The 12893-nt window shown below is 34.9% G+C and overlaps 1 protein-coding gene across 3 annotated transcripts in view; it reads left to right on the top strand.

Moving 5' to 3' along the window:
• SYT16 (synaptotagmin 16) overlaps positions 1 to 12893 on the top strand; it is a 221021-nt gene that overhangs the window by 113498 nt on the left and 94630 nt on the right. Inside the window, exon 4 of one of the 3 annotated variants that reach the window (XM_033106914.1) lies at positions 7726 to 8392. The exons of the other annotated variants lie outside the window; for them this stretch is intronic. Within the exon in view, the coding sequence (XP_032962805.1) occupies positions 7870 to 8392 (523 nt within the window). The 5' untranslated portion in view covers positions 7726 to 7869. The remainder of the gene's footprint in view (positions 1 to 7725; positions 8393 to 12893) is intronic. 3 annotated transcript variants of the gene reach the window in all.

The raw sequence follows: 12893 nt of genomic DNA, 5'->3' as shown, positions 1-12893 counted from the left end.
ATACAGTTTAAAATTTATAAAAACCATACCTGGATCTTGTAGGAAGTTAGCCTCCAGTGTTATTTTCCAGTCTCTCGGAACTATTTTTAAAAAATTGTATGACCTCATTTATATCTAATGCCCAGAAAAGACAAATTATAAAAACAGCAAGTAGATTGATTAATGGTTGTCTGGGGTGGGAGTGGGGATTAATTGTATATGGTCATGAGAGATCTTATTGAGGTGATAAAAATGTTCTCACTCTGGGTTATAATGATGGCTGCATAGCTCAATGAACTGACTAAAAATTGTTGAACTACACACTTAAAATGGGAGGGTTTTATGACCTGTAAATCATATTTCAATAAAACCTTGTTGTTCAAAGTGTGTCAGTGAACCAGCAGCATTAGCATTATTTGGCAGCTGATTAGAAAAGAAAAACCTAGGCCCTACTCCTAACCTCTTAATGAAAAACATAAGAATAATTGTAAGGTAAATAGTCCCCTGAAATATTTTTATGTTGATGATTGTTATCTTGTTTAGCCAGCCATATTTTTTTGTTTTATTTTAATAGTAAATATAGAAGTCAGCTTTAGCCTAGCTCCAGTCAAGGCTCTTATAAATGTCAAACTTATGATATCTGAATTAATATAATTTAGTGATACTTTCATTCTAATGGAGAATATTGGATATTTTTTCTTGAGATGTAAAGGATTGCATATTATTATAAGAATAGATACTTTCATAGATTTGTATTTGGAAAAGGGTATTCAGGTCCTCACTGAAAATTTAGTTTTTAAAATATTAAATCATTAAAAATAGTAAACACAAAAGACTGTGGAAGCATGCAAAATGCATTGAAAATGTTAAACGAAAGAAACAGGATATAGTATTATGTGTGTATATTCAGATATTCAAAACTATTGATTACCTATTCTATGGTGGTCATTAAACTAGAGGCTGACAACAGGGCAAAGACAAAAATTAACCTGCGACCTGATCTCATGGAGCTTCTAGTTTAGTAGAAAAGACAGATGTTAAAAGAAATAATTACGTAAGTCATCAATGAGCTACAATTATTGTTAGTGTTAATAATAAGAGGTGCTATGAGAGAATATTTCAGGGAAGGAGGGCATATAATGGAGTCTGGATTATGGCGGGCTGGTTGTTAGGCAAAGCATCTATCAAGTGAAGTGTACCTTGAGCTCTGGAAGGAGATGAGTGGGCGTTGAGAAACAGGAGAGGGAAGCACGGAGGGAGGAGCCTGGGGAAGTAAGATGCTGAAAGGAGGAGGCTGGATGCTAACCAATAGAGAGCAAATGGAGAGTGGCTAAAGATAAGAAGAGGTCAAACCATGTATGGCCTTCCGAGTCTTGTAGAGGGTTTTGGACTTTATCTTAGAAGCAATGGGAAATAATTTTAAGTCATTTTAAACACTGAATGATTGGTCAAATATATATCTTAAAAAGACCCACAAAGGCTCTTGTATAGAAACATGAGGTAGTAGTAAGATGCAAAGACATCACTTAAAAGCCTGTTGAAGTGGTTCAGATGGGAAATGATGGTGACTTGGATTTGGGTATTACCTTTACAGCTAAAAAAAGCAGGCATATTCAAGAGTTATTTAGATAGAAGAATGGATAGGCCTTGGGGATGAATTCTAGGTAAAGCACAAGGAGTTATTAAAGATAACTCTTGGGTTCCTATATAATAGATTACAACTCTGTGCAAATTACAAGGAAAAGTGATAGAAGAAATGTGAAAAAAATCAGAGTTGTGTTAAGGTGGAGAGATTATAAATGATCTCACCCCCTTTTTTTACCAAATTTTTATAAGACTGGTATTACTTCTATAATTAATAAAAAACTTTAACAAACACTGAATAATGCTGATATTTAAAGAATTGCTTAATCTATTTTCAGAGGGATGCGATTACATTTTTTTTCATAATTTTTCCTTATTTTTGAGCCTACAACATTTTCAATTGATACAAATGATGTTTCTATCTCTTCTCGGGGCAAAAATCAACAATCTGGTAAATCTCCTAGTCTGAGAGTAACTCCTGTTAATTGTGCTGCATTTTGCCTTCCTCAATTTCAGTACATTACCTTCTGATTACATTTCTTCATATTGTGGACATTATTTGAGATTTCAGAATCTCTTTTATTTGGGGCCAGTTGATACATGTCAATGGCCGTGGAACATAGGTGCACACGTGTGGGAAGTCTGTCGTGATCACTTTACCTAGGATGATGCAAAATGAAATTCTCCCTCATTTTGGTGGATTCTGTAAAAAGCTAAATATCAATAAAATATAACTTATTCCTTAATCCTCAAGAAAAATTTTATTTTATGTGAGCTTGAAAATGGGTTTCTGTGCAAGAGCAGTGACGGTCTCTTAAGAAACTTGTTTCATTAAAGCCACTTTAACTAGTCCCTCTGGAAATGCTGAAGACCTTGTGTGTTTTTGTAACCACTGAGTATTTGTGGAGCATATTTAAGTCTCTCTCTGCCTTGGATATAATAGACACTCCAAAATACTCAACGGGCTTACAAAACTGGGAGAATATTTAAAAGGTGCTATTGTTACAATAGGGAAAAACTCTGAGCAATTTAAAACTTGTTGAGCCAACCTGGTCTTTTTGAGATCATCATGCTCAAATAGAAAGGCATCCGTTGGATAGAGTTTGAAAAATATATTATAAAATAACCATTGCTTGATTTGAGCAGTAGTTTAGATTTTTTTTTTACTTTATTACACTTATTTTGGAAAAGTAATTGCAATATTTTTTAGTTTTAAGAGTTTCATTAGTGAAATAGGTAGCCAAGGTGGAGTGGAAACAGAATGAGAATAGACTTTGGAGTCAGAAACACCTGGCTTTGAACCCCGCATTGGTCACTTATTAGAAAAATACCGTCACTTTTTTGATTTCTAGTGTCTTCACTGTTTTATTGGCATTTCGTGAAGATTTGGAATAGTGGTTAGAGCAAGAATTTGGAATTCAATAAAGGAGAATTGGAATACTAGCTTTACTCCTTATTATAGGTATGAACCTAAGGGCAAGTCATTTACTTTCTGAGTATCAGCTTTTTCAACTGTAAAATATCTTTCACAGAGTTTTTATTCATACAAGCTGTTGAAAAGAACTGCATACTATAAAGTGTTTGGCAAATGTTAGCTACAATGATAGTCTCATTTTTCTGCAGTCTTAGCACACTAGGGAAAAGACTATAAGATTTGAATATATTTTTGCCTTTTGAAATGTTGCAAATTTTGGTTTAGTAGTAATAACTGATATTGAGTGCCTGTTTTGGACTGGGCTCTGTTCTGCATACTTTAGAAACATTGTGTAGGGTACGAGTAGTTTCCATAGTGACTTGCAAGACAGGAGCTACTGCTCACTGGTGAAGACATTTCGGTGCCCCAGGTAACATGATTTGCCCTACGCTATGGCATACCTGACGGATAATCCAGCACAGAGCCTTGTTTTGTGTCATTCCAAAGCATTGCTATTTCTTTTCTTCATACTGTCTTGTTTTTCTCAATGTCTAGTGATAAAAGTGTATTTTGATTATACAGTTTCACTTTTCACTTTACATTACCTGTCCCACTGAAGCCTAGTGGTAAAGGGTCTAGTGAATTGCCCATGTCCCAGCAGTGGCAATATAGCTGTATTGTGTCCATGTTGTTGACAAAAAGAGTCCTCAATAGTCCATTTTTATATTTGTTAAGATTCCAGCATTTGGAACACATTTTGGACAAATGCTACAAAGGCTATGTCATCTCAACGGCACATATTGCTATTCACATAACAAATTTGCTCTTAAAGGAAAACACCTGTAGACTCTTGAATCATGTTAAAGATGGATTGCAGCCCATTTTGTAGTTCTTATTTTGACTCCATGCATTATGCATCTTTCTAAGCCTTCTTATTCATACTAGGTAATGCAAAATGCCTTTCTCTGAAAGGCATGATAATTGTCATAAAAATTGTAGACTTAAGTCGCCCCAGGACCACTCTAGGAAGTCAATAATAAGTAACCCCATCCAATAGATGACTCAAGGATGTTAACTGATGGCTGCAAGAAGACACTTTATTTTATTTATTTTTTCACTTTAAAAATGTTTATTAAATTTATTGGGGTGACATTGGTTAGTAAAGTTATATAGGTTTCCAGTGTACATTTCTATAGTACATAAATAAACCAGATATTCTTCACTTTTACTATGACTGCCCTACAGCTCTTGGTAGAGAATAAAAAGAAAAATTTCCCAAGGTAACTTCTCCTTCAAAAAATGCTAAACATGAACACACTTTAGTAGATGAACTTATATAAGATTTTGATTCAGGGACTGGTTACCTGTGGACCATATTATTGGGAACATTTTATTTTCTCCCAGAATTTGTCTGAATCTCTCCTGGAGCTGATAATCCTTTAAAAAATCACAGAGGCATACAGGCTTTTACTTTAGTTTTCACCAAAATAACAGATTTTTAAGGCATAGCTCCTAGAAGCTGGTATTTCTTCTTAGGTCATAGCTCTCCCCCTCCTTCCAAGCATCTGTCATCAGATAGAAAATGAGGGCAGAAAGATTTAACTAACAGCCTTTGAAGGACCATGCGCATTATCATTCTGGGTATGGAACACTTCTGTTTACAATTACCCTTGGTGAGAATGATCAAAATATGTGATAAAGCATATGGCTCAGGAATTTGATTGTTCCCCCTCCCCCCGACAGAAACACAATTCTTTAATGTTTACTGTTTAGTCATTTCCTATATTTCAAATAACCTTAATTAAATCAAATACTTTTATAACTAAAATATAATTCTAATTGAAACACAATTTAAAGAAATGTAGCCCCTAGGAATATATCAATGGCTTTCCTTCCATCTGTATTTGTCAGTTGTCATTAATTCTTTATTAAATTGCTAGTTTGTTTAGTACTTGGAAAGGTGGTAGACTTTCCGTAGATATTTGTGTGGTAGGAGCTTGTATATAAAAAATGTACACATAAACACAGACACACACACACACATTTTTGTTTTAATTTCTCATAATAAGAAGTATCATGAACTATGTTAATTCAAATACTAAGCCTTCTCAGTTATCACAGACCTTATATGTATTTTTTCCTTTAAATCTATGTACCTAGACTGTATTATCTTGTCTATTTTTTTCTCATGTTATTTTATTATTATTATTATTATTATTATTATTATTATTATTATATCAGAAACCACTTTGTCTTCTCAGTGGTAAGAAAGCCCCCAAAGAACCAGGTTGCCAGGTATATATCTGGTATTACCCTTGGCGTGCTCTACCAATCAAGTTGAAATTTGCTCAAGCAGCAAAGATATCTCCATGGTTACTCTGCCAGCACATAGCCCTATGGCTTTAGGCTGCTTTAGTCAAAAATGAAAGGGCTCCAGTGTTGCTAACTAGATCGTTTTTCAGGTTCTAGCTGTGGATGCTCTTCTTTTTTTAGTATTTTGGAATATAACAACTAGGTATTGTTTCATATATACTGAGATTTGGCCTCTTTCCAGTCACTCTGAGATCATCTGAAAGTGGTTATTGACAAAAGTACAGAACCAATCCCTGAAAAGTCAACTTACTGCTGAATATATCCAGCTTCAATATTTCACTGCTTTTCTGGCCCATACTGGTAAATTCTTGGATTTCAGAGCAGAAAGGAACTGTGAGAGGTCATCTAGTCAACTTCACTTTACAGATGAAGAAAAACGAAAGAATCAGGGCCATTTAGCTTTAAAATATTTCATTAATAACATTCATTCATTCAACGAACATTTATAGAGTCCCTACCGTATGAGACCTGGAGTTATTAAGCATAAGCACAGTCTAAGCACTTACAGTCTCATAGTACACTGAGACAGGAAGATTGACAAATAGTTACCACACCAAGTGAAACCTTATATCAAAGGCACATTCAGAGCACTTGAAGCCACACCTTTGATTGTAGATGAAGACATAGTAGTTTCATTGTACAGAATGAAGAACTATTTACCAGGCAGGCGAGGGAGAGAAGGCATCCCTGGCAAAGTAAACAGAAGTCAGGCAAGAGCAGTCACCTTGGAAAATGCTGGGTGTGTTAGTGTGGCTTTATAGCAATAAGTGGTGAGGAATGGCTGCGTCCTCGCTGTGGGGCAGTATTATTGGGGGCAGCTCAGGCACAGCTGGACATTCAGTCAGGATGAAAGGTAGGGCTCTGTGACTCATGCAAATGTAGAAATACTTCCAAGCTGGTTACTAAATAGCCATTGATCTGAGGTCCCTCCCATTGTCTTGTTGCACTCCCCAGACCTCCTCACACTCGGTGATTCAGGAATTAGAGTCGTCTCCCAGCAGGAGGCTTTTAGGACCCTACTACCACTCTGTCAGCTGATGAGAATAAAGGGGGAGGAGGAGAAACCAGAGGACAATGTGTGGTTGCAGATATGTATCTGGCGGGAAGACAAGGAAGAGCCTGAAAGACAGACACATGAATTATTCAGCGTAAGGAGAAAGTGCAAAGAGTTCAGTTTCCCTTTAACTGGAATTGGGGCTCCATGGGGGCAGAGGCCTCAGGGTTACCTTATAGACCTGGCATTGGACCAGCACTTAATAGTTATTTAATCAATATTTGTTTATTGAATGAATCAATGCATGCATGAATGGTATCGCAAAAGCTACAGAGAAATTTTTAGGAGAATATAGGCAATCATATCAAATGCAGTAGCCTGAGGTTAAGAGGGCTGAAACTTATGGGATTGCTGATAGATTTGGTCAGAAGGAAGCTATTGTTATGAAAGAGATGGGCTAGAAAGTACAAGCAGTGACTTTAGGCTCTGCTGTCACTTATAATATTTATCTTGAGCTGTTGATGAGCAGTGTAAAGGCAATGAGATATACATATATACACACATAATACACATACATGTATATGTATATATTTGTATGCATGTGTATATGTAAAAATGCACATATTTAGCTCTCGATCCTTCATTGTGCCCTGTTGCTCTGTTGATGTCCTCTAGCTGCCTCCTTCAGGTTGTGCATCTGGTGGGAAGAAGAGTCTCTCAGGAGTCTCATAGGTCGTGGCGTGGAGGGCTGTCTTGGGGAGGTTGGAATATAGACAAAGACAACGAGATGCTAGGGATTGTCTCCAGTTAGCTGCATAATCCACTTGCCAGCATCAGTTTTCCAGTGATTGTTTGCTCCCCAAGAATAGATACAATTTCTAGAAATTGCATAAAAATGTAAACTCCTACTTTAAGATTTGTTAAAAGCTTTTTAATTCCAGGCACACATTTCCTTTGAAAGGATAAATCTGTGAGGCATGAAGCAGAGATGCTTATTAGCCTGCTCTGGGATCTGCAGGTTTGTAGACGAAGCATCCAACCTTTCTTGTATTTTGAAATGTCATATCCAACTGCCTTTTAATGAAGATTCATTTACTCTTTTCACACTGTTAGGTCTGGTCTTTGGGGATGACTTCTTTCAGTTCACATAAATAGATCCCATTACTGGTAATGGGAGTTTTTACACATGCCTGTGGAGGTGAATAGGCATTGTAGTAATTTATGTTTAAACTTTCACAGTCATTTTTACTTAGCTGCCTTAAGATTTCAGTGATGATCTCTTTTTGTCCCTAATTGCTGTTTGACACTGATTTTAGGCATTTGGTGATGGGTCTGAGGTTGTAACTTTAACAGGTGTAAGTATTTCTTTCCTCTGTTTCAGCTGAGAAGTTTTGAGAGTGAAATATTCACAGCCATTAAGAGACCTTCAATTTAATTTCTCATCATGCTTGTTCTGTAGTTCACATTAAGCCCAGAGTACCAAAAGACCTGAACAACTGGACTTTTAGACATCAGATAGCTGGCCATGGTGTTGGCCATGGCGTCTCAGGATGCTCAGAACTTCTTCCAGCCTCTGTCTTCCTGGATATCTCGGGCATATGAAGCTCTCCAGCAAGCGGGAGGTGCATTATCTGCATCGTTTGTTAATGTAAGCAAACAAGACTCGAAATTGAGTGACAAGCTAGACCAAGAATTAGATGATATTCAGATTCAGGAAACTTACTCTGAAGATGAAGAACAAAGCAATGATTGGAGTCAAGAGGACACAAATTCCTTGTTTCTTGAAGTGGATCACCTCTCCTGTTGTAATAGTGATTTGCAGGACTCAGCCCAAAGTTCAAGCCCTAGACTTAGCCAACATGCAAAGGACTCATGTTCCATAAGGTCCCAGTGGCCCAATCAGACCCTTGATGACCAAAAGCCACCGCAAGTGCTTTCTTCTATTGCTGAGGAAGAACATCACCTTGAAAAGCAAAGGAGTGGCCTTCAACATGGCTTTGAGAGCCAACTCTCTGGTATTTTAGAAAATGTTAATGGAAAAAAGCAAGGTAAGCTAGCCAGTAATCATTTTCTCTGGGTTCTTCCGAAGGACATTTCTAATTCTTTCATTTTGATTTGTTTTAGCTGTCATATGAATTTTATTTGTCCCTCTCTTATATCTTTACATACGCTGGCTTCTTAGAGATGTAATCTGTAGGGATATTCTCAATATATCACACTTTGGAAAATCCATGTTTGTGGGCTCTATATTCCAAAACAATAGTTCTGAGCAAGTGAAATGGTGAAAATGAATCTGTGGGTTCTGTTTGAGAAGCCCCTTATGCATATGTCATGCTTTAAAAAAAGTATCTTTTAAATTGTTCTCTTTTTTTCCCCCACTAGGTTAGGAATCTCTAGATGTTACTATATTATTCAGTGTGAAACCCTGTGCAAAAAGCCATCCTTGTTGCAAAATTTTCAGTTGCTAACACTTCAAGAACACTTCTCACAGTGTTTCACTGAGACATGATGTGAGATGACAGTAGATAGAAATCTTTGAAATAAGAATAGCTTGGTTTTCTTTAGCCTTGAATGGAAAGGACACATTTAAGACAAACTGCCTATAAAGCTCTATCCTGTCATAACTGAGCATATAATGGGCCTTCAATAAATGTATGATGAATATGGTGAAACTATAATTAACTTTGTAAAAGCAGCTGTTATATATGCTGGCACAAATTTTTTCATACTTCTAATGCTTTAAGCCTAAGTTAGGACATTCCATGTGGCTGAGGGACAGAGAACTACATGATACGCAGAGAAAGGAGTTTAGGTATGTATATGTGATTTGTGGTTGTAATACATACATAGTTCATGGAGACTATTGGATCTTTTATGTAATATAAAGGTGAAGTAATTAATTCTCTTGTAAGGAGCAGACATTTCTGGAATACTTCATAATCTCTTCATCTATATTCATGATTCCTCTTAGCTTTATCTTTTTAAGGAAATGTTTTATGCAAATATATGAAGTCTTGGAAAATGAGGAAACAATTTTGTATTCTTTCTATAATGTTTCCTTGATACTTTTGCCCAAATTAAAGTAACATTAAATGCTAGAATAAATTGGAGAAAACAAGGTAGGCTGATATTCTTTCTGAATCTAATAAACTAAATAAGAACTATTTCAAATGTTATAAAATCATCAGTAAATTCTAGAAATATCTGAGCAACCAATAGGATTTCTTAGATTTGATTTGAAATTTCTATTCCTATTTTAGAAAATTCTTGCTAAAGTTGAACTATGTTTAAAATTGTTAATAAATTTGGCTCAATAGATGCATAACACTTGCTTTTGTTCACTTTTGTAATTGTAATAATCTAACAGCAGTAAAACAGTTGCATTCATTTATTCATTCAGGAGATGTTTATTCACTACATTGTAGCCTCCAAAAGGTAGGGGCCATGTCACAGATTCATTTCTGTATCTTTAACATCAATTAGGTATAGTTTTTCTTTTATGAATTGTGCTTTTGGCATCATATCTAAGAAATCTTTATATAATCCAGGGCCACAGAGATATTTTCCCTATGGTTTATTCCAGAAATTTTAAAGTTATGGGTTTTACATTTAGAGCTATGATTCATTTTGAGGTAATTTTTTACATAATGCAAGATGTGGATTGAGCTTTCTCTCCCACCCCCATATTGATGTTCAGTCGTTCCTACACCATTTGTTGAAATGACTATACTTTCTTCAATAGATGCTTTGACATCATTGTCAGAAACCTATTACCTATATATGTATGGATCTGTTTCTGGACTCTATATTTTCCCATTAATCTATATTTTTATTCTTTCTCCAATAGCGGTCACTGTCTTGATCACTATAGCTTTATAATTAAGTCTTGAAATCAGGTAATGTGAGCCCTCCAACTTTATTGTATTTAAAAAAATGTTTTGGCTGTTCTATCTAGTTTGTTTGCTTTTTCATATAATTTTTAGAATAAGCTTATTGATTTTTTAAAAAAATTTTGTGAATTTGATTGGAGTTGTGTTGAATTCATAGATTAGTTTGGAGAGAATGACATACTAATAATATTGTGTTTTTCAATCCATGAACATGGTATATCACTTCATTTATTTAGTTCTTAAATTTTTTCATCAGTTTTGTAGTTTCTAGCATATAGGTCACCTATGAATTTTGTTAGATTTACACCTAAGTATTTGTTTTTTGGATACTATTGTAAATAATACTTTCATAACGTTTAATTTCCGATTGTCACTTGCTAGTACTGTGTTTCCCTGAAAATAAGACTTAGCCGGGCCATCGGCTCTAATGCGTCTTTTGGAGCAAAAATTATATTATATTATATTGTATTATATTATATTATATCTTAGACTGTGTCTTATATAATATAATGTAATATAATATAATATATAATATAATATAATATAATATAATATAATATAATATAATACTGGGTCTTATGTTAATTTTTGCTCCAAAAGACGCATTAGAGCTGATGGTCTGGCTAGGTCTTATTTTTGGGGAAACACAGTATATAGAAATAATACTGAGTTTTGTATAATAACCTTGTATTATCACCAATTAGTCATAATAGATTTTTTTGTAGCTATTTTGGGATTTTCTATATAGACAACGATATAATCTGTGAGAGAAATGACAGTTTTATTTCTTCCTTTTTAATATCTATGTCTATTAATTCTTTTTCCTGACTGATTACACTATTTTATCAGTTTGAATGAGTGATGAATGTGGGTATCTTTGCCTTGATCCTGAGCTTAGTGGAAAAGCTTTGACTTTTACTATTACTTGGTAGTTAGGTGTAGGTTTCTGTAGATGCTCTTTATCATATTGAAGAAAATTCCCTTCTATTTCAATTTGCTGAGAGTTTTTGTCAAAAAGGATTTTGAATTCTGTCAAATGGTGTTTTGCATTGGTTAAGCAGATCATATGATTTTTTTCTTGTTTAGTCTGTTGAAATGAATTATACTGATAAATTTTTGAGTGTTTAAGTAGTCTTACCTACCTGGGATAAAATCCACTTGGTTATGGTATATTATTATTTTAATATATTGCTGGATTTGATATGCTAATATTTTGTTGAGGATTTAAAAACTCTTTTCATTAGGGATATTAATCTGTAGTTTTCTTTTCATGCAGTACCAGTGTCTGGTTTTGGTATCTGGGTAATGCTGGCCTCATAAAATGAGTTGTGAGATGTTTCTCCTTTCCTATAGTCTGGACAGATTTGTGTTCAATTAGTATTATTTATTTATTAAATGTTTGCTGGAATTTTCCTGTGAAGTCAACTGAGCTTAGAATTTTATTTTATTTTATCTTTTGTTGTGGGAAGATTTCAAAATACAAATTTAATTTCTTTTGTATGTGTAGGAATATTCAAGTTATACGTCTTTTGTTATTATTAGTTTCAGGTATATGAAACAACATAGTGATTAGATATTTATATACCTCACAAAGTGATTACCCCAATAAGTCTATTACCCGTCTGACACTGTACATAGTTATTATAATATTATTGACTATATTCCCTGTGCTATACTTTATATCCTGTGACTATTTTTAAAAATTATAGTTGATAATTAATGTTATTTTGTATTAGTTTCAGGTGTACATTGTAGAGGTTAGACATTTATACAGTTTATGAAATGATCCCCCCAATATGTCTTTTCCTTAAGTGATTTTTGGCAATTTTCGTTTTTCAAGGATTTTTTTTCATTTTATTTATGTTGTTAAATTTGTGGACATAGTGTTTTCTGGTTATCATTTTAATGTTTGTAGGGTTTATAGTAATCTCCCTCTTTATTTCCTGCTATTGGTCATTTTTGTCTTCTTTTTTTGTAGGAGGTTTTGTCTGTCTGGGTAGAGGATTATCATGGTTTTCCCTAAAGGAGTTCTGTAAAGCCTGAAGATAGTTACATATAACAAGTCCTATAAAAAAGTTTGTTTAAAGTTGCAACAATTATGTACATAGTGACTTTTGGGATGATTTTGCCAAAGGTGATCCGGAAAGTTTCCACAGAGCAGATGATGTAGGACTACCTACTGTGAGCACCATCAGGATTTAACAGGTGAGCGGAGAGAGAAAGGCGTTCCAATCGGAGGAAATGGTGTGAGCACTGACATGTTGGCAAGCCAGACATTTTCAGGGAAGGATCGTGAGGTTAGAGCTTAGGCTGCAAGTGGGAAGGTCTTTGCTTTTTGTGTTAAGGATTTAGCTTTTATCCTCTAAGCAGTTGGGAATCTCAAAAAGATGTTAATCAACAGTGAATGGAACGGCTGTATGCGATGTCGGAGGGGTACCGTGTTTCCCCGAAAATAAGACCGGGTCTTATATTAATTTTTGCTCCAAAAGATGCATTAGGTCTTATGTTCAGGGGATGTCATCCTGAAAAATCATGCTAAGGCTTATTTTCTGGTTAGGTCTTATTTTCGGGGAAACACAGTAGTACCTTGGGGGCGGGGTTATCACTTTGTGAGGGGTATAAATGTCTAACTATTACATTGTTTTGTACACCTGAAACT

Source organism: Rhinolophus ferrumequinum, chromosome 6, assembly GCF_004115265.2.
Source record: "Rhinolophus ferrumequinum isolate MPI-CBG mRhiFer1 chromosome 6, mRhiFer1_v1.p, whole genome shotgun sequence".
Classification (NCBI taxonomy): domain Eukaryota; kingdom Metazoa; phylum Chordata; class Mammalia; order Chiroptera; family Rhinolophidae; genus Rhinolophus; species Rhinolophus ferrumequinum.
Note: the sequence above shows the minus strand (reverse complement) of the source record. Positions and strands in the feature narration are given on the sequence as shown.